The sequence below is a fragment of the Eubalaena glacialis genome, chromosome 1, assembly GCF_028564815.1.
Source record: "Eubalaena glacialis isolate mEubGla1 chromosome 1, mEubGla1.1.hap2.+ XY, whole genome shotgun sequence".
Classification (NCBI taxonomy): Eukaryota; Metazoa; Chordata; class Mammalia; order Artiodactyla; family Balaenidae; genus Eubalaena; species Eubalaena glacialis.
The window spans coordinates 153,702,500-153,714,898 of NC_083716.1; the positions used below are offsets into that span (position 1 = coordinate 153,702,500).

At 39.9% G+C, this 12,399-nt stretch overlaps 1 protein-coding gene across 15 annotated transcripts in view; it reads right to left on the reverse strand.

Annotated features, from left to right (window-relative positions):
• Positions 1–12,399, reverse strand: part of GTDC1 (glycosyltransferase like domain containing 1) — a 533,399-nt gene that overhangs the window by 65,035 nt on the left and 455,965 nt on the right. For 12 of the 15 annotated variants that reach the window (XM_061183712.1, XM_061183697.1, XM_061183695.1 and 9 more), the window contains 2 exons: positions 10,479–10,567; positions 6,732–7,146 (listed from right to left, as the gene is read on the reverse strand). In XM_061183712.1, the coding sequence (XP_061039695.1) occupies positions 6,885–7,146; positions 10,479–10,567 (351 nt within the window). In that variant the 3' untranslated portion in view covers positions 6,732–6,884. Of the gene's footprint in view, positions 1–6,731; positions 7,393–7,428; positions 7,537–10,478; positions 10,568–12,399 lie in introns of those variants that run through there. The other 3 variants (XM_061183738.1, XM_061183746.1, XM_061183730.1) reach the window with 3 other exon arrangements.

Sequence of the window (12,399 nt, forward strand, 5' to 3'; positions counted from 1 at the left end):
ACCGGTGTCCTTACAAGAAGAGGAAGAGATACAGAGATTCTCTGTTCAAACGCAGAAGAAATTTTATGTTGAGACACAGCAAGACACCACTGCCTATAAAATAGGAAGAAAGGTCTCGCCAGAAACTAGCGCTGCCGGCACCTTGATCTTGGCCTTCCAGCCTCCAGAAAGAACTGTGAGGAAATAAATTTCTGTTGTTCAAATCACTCAGTCTGTGGTATTTTGTTATGGCAGCCCTAGCTGACTAATATACTCGGTTAAAGGTAAAATTTCCATTGTACTTCTTGAAAATATGAAAATAGACCTCAAATGCTTGCTCTATCCTTGTCAATTTGATTAGGAACAAATGTATTATTCTCCTTTTGTAAAGAGATTTACTTATATAGGGAAATATCATCTCAAATCTCATTTCTTCTGGATGTAACTGTATCAAAAGCCCTAGCTAGAAGAGTTAGCTCTGCAAGCATGCACTTACCTAAGATTTGGTATTTGTTTGTTTGTTGTTTGCTTGTTCTTTACTATATTGTCCCACCTACTAGAGGTTCAGATTCTAGCTTTAATAGTCTCTTAGGCAATCTTTGTATACAATTATACATGTATATTAAATGATGTTGAAACTTTCAACCCAAGTTTTCATTTTTAGATTAGTGCAGAGAATGGGAAAAGAAATCGTGACAATTAAATAAAACATTTAGATCTGTCACCAGCAAATCACGTCCTCATCCCTCTTCCAGATAAGAATAAGTACATATAGGTTCAGAAAAAGTTATTGAGGCAACATGTCAAGGTCATTTTTTTAAAGGCTCGAAACCCTCTATTGAAAAGAGGTGTTGGTTGTCGGTGTTTGTCACACCCCTCTCTCCCTCCTCCTCCAAGTATGACTCTCATACTTGCACTTCATGGATCTGCTTCCCTGTGACCATCACAGACTTAAAGAATGTGAAGACTGTTAGGAAGCAGGATTTAGCATCCCCATTTTAATAATAAATACAAACACACATTTACCCAGTACGTTTTACGCCTGCCTGCAACAAAAACAGCTGAACAGATTGTGATGAAATTCAGAGACTGACAGTCTGACAAAAAAATCCCTTTTTGTCTAAAATCTGGCTTCCATAGGTTTTTGCAAATCTAAATATTTGATTTTGCACTGGAAAAGGAGCCAGTCTTATGTACAATTTATAAAATAAATGTGTAGATACATGTTTTAAAATCTCCAAATTTTGTCAACACATACTGTCCAACTTGAAAGACTTTTCTCCCCCATTTTTTTCCCTATGACTTGGGTGTATTTTCCTCCTGCCTTTTAAGGCTTTAACTATATTTATCTAATAAGAACTCTTTTGCAAACCAGTGTTTCAATAGTGATTTAACACTAGTTTCAGTGTCAAATTGCCCTTTCCACAGCAGGGAGTTTTAAGCCTTGCTGTATTATACTTCCAAGACTCTCAGGAGCTGGAGTTGGGAGATATAATATTTTCTTTGAAGTTTGCCTTTCACTACACACTGGGATGCAAACAAGTTTCAGTAACTCAGCAGTCAAACAATTCCATCACACAGCGACCAGGGCTAAATATTGTACCAAATTTTCTAATTATGTCTTTGTAATATTTGCTACACGAGGTTAGGTGAAGGCAGACTAGAATCAATATAAAACTCCTTGTCTAAACAGGACATCTGGGCTTTGAGGTATGTCATTTATTGCCTCAAAATTCCCCTTCAGCAAGTCGTAATCACAATAAAGATACCTTAATCGACAAAAACCTTAAAGGTATTTCTGATAAACTCACATATATGTTAAAGGTACTTATTGTACCAGAGATGCATATGACCAGACTGTATACAAATGTGAAGTTCCAGGTTAAAACAGATATATTTTATCCCCATGCACATTATTATATTGCCTTTCTGGTTCATATATCGTAGCAATTTAGCTGCTGTAGTGCTATTTCTTTAAGGGATTTCTCAATCATTTCATATCCTGAAAGTTGGACCTTTTCCTTTTATGAGATTTCTAAAGTTTATGCATCATTCCTTGCTTTCTTATTAATAGTTCAGAGAGAGAGAGAGAGAGAGAGAGAGAGAAAATGATAAACTGCCAAGGAGGCATCTCATCCATGAGAGAGAAGTAAAGTGTTGAAGAACATTCCATGACCCAGTAGAAAGTATCACGAACTGTTCCCCACAGAAGTTGCAGGCAAATCTGAATGGCGAGTATTGTCAGGCGTGTCCCTTGAGGCATCCTACAGCTCTAAAGAGCTGAGGAACTGAGCAAAGTACTTTCTGTTTCATTACAAAAATGTAAATATTTCAGTATTGTCCTAAAAGTTAAATAAGAGTTTTGATGTACTTTAACAGTCACTAATTTATGGCAGCATCTAGACACAGTATCTAGAGAGATCCATATTTTGGAAGAAAGAAGACTTAGGGGTTTCAAGAAGTTATTTGGGGTCTTCTCGACCGCTAGTGATACAGCGGGGAAAGGAGAGAGACTGACTCATAAGAACGTGTCTCTAGCAGTATTTCCTTGAGGGCAGGCTTAGCTAATTAAAAAGGGTCGGCTTTGCTATAGGCAACGGGAAGCATCCTTGCCTTCAATGGGCTGACAGTTTCAAAGTATGGAAACTTTGAAGAAGGGGGTTGAGGAAGAATATACACTAAAATATTAACTGGCAGTGGTGTCTAAGAACTGAGACTTTGAATAATTTTTATTTTCTTCTTTCTGCATACTTATATTTTTGTAACACTATAAAAATGAGCAGGGGACTTCCCTGGTGGTGCAGTGGTTAAGAATCTGCCTGCCAATGTAGGGGACATGGGTTTGATCCCTGGTCTGGGAGGATCCCACATGCCGCGGAGCAACTAAGCCCGTGCGCCACAACTACTGAGCCTGCGTGCCACAACTACTGAAGCCTGCACACCTAGAGCCCATGTTCCACAACAAGAGAAGCCACCACAATGAGAAGCCCGTGCACCGCAACCAAGAGTAGCCCCCGTTCGCCGCAACTAGAGAAAGCCCGCACACAGCAACGAAGACCCAACGCAGCCAAAAATAAATAAAATAAAATAAGTACATTTATTAAAAAAAGAGCAGATATGAATTATGTCATCAAAAAAGCATTTAATGGAAGCAACCAAGATGTCCTTCAGTAGGTGAATGAATAAATAAACTGTGATACACCCAGACAATTGAATATTATTCAGCACTAAAAACAACAAGTTATCAAGCCATGAAAAGACATGAAGGAAACTTCAGTGTATGTTACTAAGGGAAAGAAGCCAAAATGAAAGGCTACGTACTGTATGATTCCATCCATAGGCTGTGTGGAAAAGGCAAAAGTACATAGACAGTGAAAACCGGTGCTTGCCAGGGATTGAGGGGGAGAGAGGGATGAATAAACGGAGGACAGAGGATTTTTAGGGCACTGGAACTATATGATACTCTACATGTCTGATATTATAATGATATATGATACTATAAGAATGGATATATGTCGCTATACGTTTGTCCAAACCCATAGAATGTGGAACACCAAGAGTGAGCCCTAAAGGAAACTATGGACTTTGGGTGATTACGACGTGTCGGTGTAGGTTCATCAGTTGTAACACATGTACCACCCTGGTGGGGCATGTTGACAATGAGACAGTCTGAACAGGGATGGCAACAGCGGGTTATGAGAACTCTCTGACCTTCCTTTCAATTCTGAGAACCTAAAACTACTCTAAAAACAACTGTCTTTAAATGTGAAAAAAACAAATAACTAAAAGAATAAAAAATGAAGAAATATCATGTGCTTTGGAGAAATTAGTATTGTCATGTCCCGTCTCTCAAATCCAGTAACTTAACATAGACCCAAATGTCATCCTCTGTGATATTATAAAAAAGAAAGGTCAGCTAAATATGGGTAAACAGCTCATGAGGGTGAAAAGGTAAATGCTCAAAGTAGTCAACCACAGGCCATTCAATGTTTATTCAGAAAAGTTTAGGATTATAAAAATAAATATCATTCAAGCCATACTTAGTAGTATTACGAAGATGCACAGAAAACTCACCCTCCAGATGAGGCTTCACAAATTGAGTCATAGACCTGCATTCAGTTGAACACCAAACAAGGTGCCCCTTTTTCTAAAGTAATGAATATTCTTCAAACAGCAAGGGAGCAGGGCTGCTGTTTGATGCTGATGACATTGAAAATTTAGGAGAACGGAAATCCCATCATTTTTCATTTGTATGCAAATTTGTCTGTTCCAGAAATTAACCCCTGGACCCCACGTCAGTTTTCATCTCCAGGAATTTTCTCTGCCAGCACCACACGGTTTAGGCTTGTCACTATCCTGAGGTCACCAGACTTCCCCAGTTTAAAAACAACCACCACCCCCAAAGTCAGAATGGCGCTTTGTATACCCTCATTATTGGAGGAGAGGCCTGCTGTAAAATGCACATCTCGAATGGCTGGCCCTGCTGCCAGCAGCATTGAAATGCAAACCGCAGACGACTTTGGCCAAATAGCTCTCATTGACCACTGCTCCCCATCTTAGGTGAACCCGGAACAATAGACCAATCCTATTACCCTCCTTTTGAGCCAGATCTTCAACTGTTAAAAAGTTCTTTTGTTAGTTCCCACCTTAGACAAATGTCACCATCTACATGTGAAGGGGAGAGAGGTGATTGAGGTTTTTAATTGATGTGGATTTAATTATGCTAATTTAGACAGCTGTAAAGCATTTCAGTATAGCTGCATAATAGGGCAAGCAAATACAGGTGCCCTTCACTGTAGGGGCTTAATTTTTAACCTAGGTGGCTTTAAAAGAGAAAGGGAGTTCAAAAGCGTGGGCAATTTACGATTTATAGAGGGAGGTCCACCCACGCTCTGAAATGTTTAGAAGGCTCTATGTGCACCTAAGAGAGAGTCGAATGAAACCCTCATTCTTCATTGAAAACTCCACACTTGCCTCTAACTAGAAAAGACAATTTTAAATGATGTGTATATCAAGAATTGATTTGAGATAACACTAAACTAGAAGTTGGGGATTAAAAATGACCTTTATTTTCATCTCTGAAAAAAAAAAATCACACAATGGAAATGGTGATAAAAATTAGCAAGAACTAAAAAAAGTTTTTTTTAAAGAAAGGGCTTTTGATTTTTTGAACTTTAATGACAAGGTGAGTTGACCTCACCGTGTATCTGACGTGACTTTCATTCCATTACCAGCAACATGGAGACATGATACTAGGCGTCATCAGTGGGAAAATAGTATTCTTTTAAATTGCTGTATAATTCTGTTTTGGTTTCTTGGGGTTTTTACTTGCGGTGAATAATGCAGCAAACCCTATTTAAGTTGTATTGAGTCTTAAACAAGTATGACATGGGATCCTATTCCATGGATTAGATGCTCAAGAAACACCACATGGTTAATTCACTGCTCCAAAGGTGGCCTGGTTTTAAAGGGCAATGTCGGATAGGCCGGTATATAATAGTATGAGTGAAAAGGAGGAAGAATCAAAGACATTTTATAGCACTTTTTTTGTGGCTTGCTGAGGTAGGGAGGTCTGAAAATGCTCCAGCACTTCTGTGCCCGGTCACCTCTGGGTGACAATTCCTTCAAGGCCGGAGCTGCCCCCCCAGACAGTCTCTGAGTCTCTCCTCCTAGGAGGCCTATTGCATTTCTAGAGGACAAAGAGCTTATCAATGAATCATCTTCCTTTCTCCCGGGCCATTTCCTTCTCAACCTTGTCAGGCTTCTCTTCTGCACATTTTCCTTTGTCCTACACTAATCAGACATGTAATTAGCTGGCAAAGAAAAGAAGAAAGAAGCAGGGGCATCTGTCCTCTGTTCCACACAGTGGGTGGAGAGTGACCTTTCCAATCCTGCCCCAGTTTTTGGTGAAAACACACAGATTTGTGCATGAATTCTGACTCAGGTTTTTACTAACTCTTCAGATCTTGGATGAGCTATTTAATTTCTCTGACTTCTTTGATTTATCAAATGAGATAATCATTCATGGTTCATACATTTGTTGACTCTACACATGAGCTGTGGATGAAATGTGCCTACTGTTCTTCCAGCACACAATAGGCACAAATGGCACTTGTTCTGTTTCTCTCGTCATCACCCACAATGCTTCATGCTTTCTCCATCCCAGCATCTCACCCCTCACTCCTTTTCTCTTTTCTTTGACCCATAGCTTCTTTACTCACGTTCCTTGGGATACTATCATATTATTTTCTCCACTCTTGAAAATTTACTCCCTTTAATTTTGTTTTTATTTCCTTCCCTTCTGCCAATTTATTACTATTTTTTCCTTTTGTTATTTCTCAGAGATTCTCTACCATCTTCCTCTCACCTCTTCCCCCTTTTTGTGTTATAATAGAAGTGGAGAAGGGAGGAAGTTGTTAAAAATTGAAATGGGGATCTCAAAGGAGTGGAGAAAAAAATAAATTAACATTCAAGAGCTCTAGTGATAAAATTCTCATACTATTTTGCCTAAAGGAAGTCAAAATAGTGTCTAATGTAAATCTGTACAATTTATTTATTTCTGTCTCTATGCTATAGGCATAATCTAAAATATGGAAACCAGTCATCCAAAAACAATATGGAAAAGTTGCAACTCAAATTAGTTGAGGATGTTTGTTCTTAAAATGGCATAGGCATGGCAAGAATGGTAATAATGGTAGCACTCTTTTGATTAATACTGTTTTAATAAAATTAGTAATAGTAATAATGGGATTCTTGTTTCTCGCAACATGGAAACTTTTTTTTTTTAGATGAATGGTCTTACATTCAATCAATCAACATTACAAAGTGTTCACGCTACGTACAACTTCATAACATCCAGGTCTGCGGGCACCTGTAAAACAGGGGGACCTCCAATCTCTATCCTTCTACAGGTGGGCAACCCGAGGGTCTGTCCACAGCGCTCGCTTGCCCAGCCTCCTGCCACGTCCCAGGCTGGGGACCGCTGACCGGCAGGCTTCTGAGTCCTGAGCACAGACCTGGGCCCTCCTCAGGCTTTCCCGTGAACCACACTTGAGGCTGCTGGGGCAGGGGGCGCTTGCCGAGGCGTGGTCACGTGTGGGCCGGCACCACGGGAGACAGCTGGTCCAGGGGCTCAGAGACCAGGCTCGGGTGAGTAGGCCCCATTCCCTGCGGCCGGAAGGATACAGAGCTGAGGTGACAGAATGAGAAGCAGCCCAGGGCATGCAGGACGTGACACTAGTTGCTGTGAGGGACAGAGCGGGGACAGAGGCTGAAGACCATCGGGCAGCTGAGGAAGCCGGAGACACAGGTACAGTGGGGCACACAGAGGAAGCTGTACCCACACACGTCCTCTCCTGAAGGCAGGTCCGGTGTCGGGGGTCTCATCCTCTGCCCATCCTTCCCCTCCCGGACCTGGGTATGGCAGAGCAGAACACACAGGGCTGGTACACGAAGGTGAACACAAGCACGAACATCCCTGTGGCAGGCTTGGGGCTCAGGGGTCGGGAGGAGATGGGAGCTGCAGGACCTCGTCACTCATGACTGACCTCACAGCAACTGTGGGAGATACTGGTTTAGGTAAGCAACAACGACATTTGTTTCTGCTTGTTACAGAGGAAGGAAAAAAAGTCAGCAAATATTAAACTCCCAAAAATGTGCCTTATGCAAGAGTAGAGTGTGCATTTGTGTTATTTGAAAATCTCAAGAATCTAATGTACAAAAAAGGGAAATGAACCTGACAAAAGGAAACCCCAAACCTGTGTTTAGGGACTGCTGACACTGCCTGGGGTGCCCAAGAATCCTACAGCTGAAGAAAAGCTCACAATACAGGAGTGACGAGCCACACAAGAAAACAATTTTCTGTAAGAGAGAGTCAGGAGACACGACAAACATAAAGATTAGTACCCTTAATACCTTGATCTAATAATCTGAAAGACAATACAAAATAAAGATGCTTAAAATGATAAAAAAGATTAAAAAAAGGAATAACTATAAAAAGAACAGAACATAATGAAAAAAGGAAACGCAAATTTGAAAAATAAACAAATTAAGCATGCAGAAATGAGAAATTTGTTCATTAAAATGAAAATCCTCAATGGATGGGCTAATCAGTAGCTAAAGAGCTCATGCCTGAACTAGAAAACATAGCTAAGAAAATTATCTCCAATTAGTACAGAGAAAAGGAGACCCAATGAAATTTGTTTTAATGCTAGAAGACATGAAGGAAAGAATGAGATGGTCAAACACATATCTAGAAGGAGTTACAGAGGAATGAAATAAATGAAAATAAATCCATACCTGGACACATTATAGTTAAAATAAATAATAATAAAGTTAAAAAGACATGCATATTAAAGGCAACTAGAAAGAAAACTCAGATTACCTAAAGAACAGCAATTAGGCTAAAGCAGAGATTTCATCAATAAAAATAGAGTCAGCAGGAAATGGAATAATAGCTTCAAAGTGCTATGGGAAAAAACAACTGTCAACTTAGAATTTTATACCCACATCAATTATAATTAAAGATTAAGGATGTGATCAAAAGAGTTAGGATTTTTAAAAAAATAAAAACTGATAGAGTTTACAATCCTCAGATTTCTTACTGAAAGAACCACCAAAGGATGTCTGTCTGTAAAAAGAACATTGACTTAGAATAAAGGAGAGGTACAAAAGGTGGTGCTCAAAGAAACTGGTAAATATGTGTGTAAGTCTAAGTAAATATTGAGGTAAAATACAGTGACTTAGTTTAGGGGATAAAAACAAAGGGGAAGTAAAATAATATATTGATGGTAGAAGAGTGTAGTGTTTGGAAATTAAAACAAATAGGTCAAGTGTGCTTGTTAAAAACTTGTGAGCACCACTGAAGAAGTAGAATATATAACTCCCATTTAATAACAGCAACAACAAAAAAGAAAAAGCAATTAATCTAAATAAGAATAGGAAAAAAATGACAAAATGAAACAGGGTAAATAGAAATCATAAACACAATTAAAGTAAATCTCTCTCTTTATGTATATATACACATTCTCTTGGTTCAGTTTCTCTGGAGAACCCTAACAGAACAGGATTGAAGGCTCATAAAGATAGTGACCTCTGGTAAGAAAATGCATTGTGTTCAATATAATGAGAGACAATTAGAATTGAAACTAACTAGTCGATCTGAGAAATGAGTGGCAAGACTAAGAATACCTAAATAAATAAACATGAGATGGCTTTGAGTTGGCACATGAAATATCAGTCAATCATAAGAAAAACTCCTTTATATCTAAAGCTAGCATTTCCAGTGAAATAAAAAACAAGTAGAATGGCTTAGTATAATTTTAGCTAGAGAAAGGGATGAGAAACTTATTTTTATTCAGCATCTACTAGATGTCAGGCAATTTATGTACATAAAATGATCACTTAATTATCAATGAATTTCACAATATTTAATTATCACAATATAATTCATCACATCTAATTATCACAGTATCCTGCCAAGTCAGACCCTGCGCTTTAAGGAAATCAAGTCACTTGTCGATGGTTACTTGGAAAGCAACTAATTGTTGGGGCTGGTAAGTCTGAAATCTGCAGGGCAGGTGGCAGGCTGGAGCCCCAGGAAGAATTAATGCTGCATCTTGAGTCGGAAGGCAGTCTGGAGGTAAAATTCCTTCTTTCTAGGGGGACCTCAGTATTTTCTCTTAAGGCTTTCAGCTGATTGGATGAGGACCAACCACATTATGGAGAGTAATCTGCTTTACTCAAAGTCTACTAATTTAAATATTCATCACATCTAAAAAATATCTTCACAGGAACATCTAACCTGATGTTTGACCAACTCTTGGTTCCCCAGCCTAGCCAAGCTGACATATACAATTAACCATCACACCAGGCCACGGCAATCAAATGAGATCAGCCCTGTACCTTAAGGCTCCTGTCTCCTGTCAGGGCCAGGGTCTCTGAGGTGGCTTGGAGACAGAGCTCCTCACCATGGGCATGACCACATGCCAGCTGATCTGCAAGCCAGTCTCAGAGGCGTGTGAATGTGAGGCATCAGGGAAGGCCAGTGAGGAGAGAGGTTCAGAGGCCTCCATTCAGACCTCCATTCAGGAAGAAGGCAGTGAGCTGAGACCACACAGCAAAGGAAGCTGTGATTGGTCAGAAGTCTGAGGGAGAAATGAGGCTGGGGTGAGACTGTGTGTGTGAGAAGCAGCAAGCGAAATACAATCAGGGCCAGAGAATGTCATGAGGATGGCAACCCTCCACAATACAACACTGGCTATTAAAGAAACAAAAAGATAACTGGATCTCTAGAGGTACACTCATGATATTTCGGTTGTCAACTGAGTCCTAAATGTGCAGTTGTGGTTATCCTTGAACAATTCTCCAAAACTCCGAGACTTATGACTGTAAGATTACCATTCTTCCATGTTGTCATGTGTTGTCTTAGTCTGTTTGGAAGGCTATAACATAATACCATAGACGGGGTAACTTATAAATAATAGAAATTTATTTCTCACTGTTCCGGAGGCTGGATGTCCAAGATCAGGGTGCCATCATGGGCAGGTTCTGGTGAAGGCTTGTTTCCCGGTTCCAGCTGAGTCCTCACCTGTGGAAGGGGATAGGGAGCTCTCTGGGGTCTCTCTTATGTGGACACTAATTCCATTCATGAGTGCTCCACTTTTATAACCAAAGGCCCTCCCTCCTTACACCATTACTTGGGGCATTAGGATTTCAACATATGCTTTGGCGAGGGGGTGGGGAGGGGATGGGGGATGGGGGGAGAGCACAAAGCAAACATTCAGATCATAGCATATGTCTTTATATGGGGCCAATGAGCCAGATTTTCTGGCTGCAGAGCTTGGCTTGCCCCTCCCCCCCACCTACTAATCTGGGGCAACTATTTTGACAATTTAAGCCCCAGTTTTCATACCTGTAAAATGAAAATAATATCACCTACATTAAGGTTGCAGTGAAAATTAAATAAGATAATCAATACATCTAAAGCAATTAACATTTTCCTTGGCCAATAATAAGTGTTTAATGAATGTTAGCTGTTATCAGTTCTATCCATCTCCTCCATCAGAACCATGTTGAAAAGTTAACCTCTGGCCACTCACTACAAATGCCTCTTGTTTTTGCATGTGTTTATGATGGGTTTTTAAGTTATGTATATGTGAGTATATTTCTATTTCATTTGTGTTTGTGGAGCACCCATTAAATTTAAGAACATATAATGCCTTTCAAACTTCCCATAATGTCTCACAATTCCTAGTGACTTTTATTAAATTTAACAAGTGTTTATTGAGAACATACTATGTTCAGGGTCCCACACCAGGTGCTATTCACTACAGTGGATGAAACGAATGTGTTTGTCATTAAGAAAGCTTTTCATAAAGTTTTTATATAAAGTCTCAGCACCAAAGTGAGAATGTAATAATATGAATCTGGAGGCCATACAACTGGGTGTCTATCCGGGAGGGACACAGACTGCAAAGACAAGCTCAAGGTTCAGCGAGTCATATTCAGTTTTCACCGTTTACGAAATGCCTGCTCTGTGCAAGCAGGACAATCCTTAGCTTCAAAGGTGTTAGAAGATGACTTACCTTAAAGATGTGTGCTTTGTTTATTTGCTTTTGTTTTGGGAGGTGATCTATGATTGTAAATTTTTATTAAATCCTAGCAGCATTCTTGACACTAAACAAACACAGTGAGTTGCTAATCATAGCACGGGTCATTTATTTTCTGTTTTGGGTCACTTCTTTTCTCTATTGAAGGAAAAGAACATGACAGCTCTCTGTTAATAATGCCAAACTCAAAAATCCATTTTCTTTTTAAAATCTGAGTATCATGTTCCTTTAACCACACCTCCTTTTTAAACCTGGTATTCACTTCTGTCCATATTTTTCAAGATCCTACTTAGTAAATAAGACACGCTACTAGAAGGAATCGAGAGGTAAAAGGAAGCCTGAGCCACCATCACCAGTTTCTATGAGCAGGAGGTAGATTATGCTTTCAGAGTTGCCATGTACATTCTCCCTTGGCTCTCCTTCCCCACAGAACCCGAAGAGCAAAACAATACATCTCCCCATGAATATATTATCAGCACTAACTTGACAGTCTCGCTGTTGACAGTATTGGTTGTACTTCACTTCACTTTCCTCCTGTGGTCGAAAACCAGATCCAGCCCCATGGGCCCTTCCTGGGGCTGTACAGCAGCTGAAGGGCCAACTGCCAATGGGTCTGGAACAGGCTTTCCAGCCTCGGCACCTGACTTCCTGGCTGCCTCCATTTCAGGTCTCATTGGTTGATGCGGCAGCTGTGATTCTGACAATGAGCTTGGTGTTGGGTCAAGTTTTTGTTTGGCTGACTTATTCCCATAGATGCCATTTTCCTTGACTCACCCTTGACTACTGAGAATACTCTTTATTACCTTTTAAA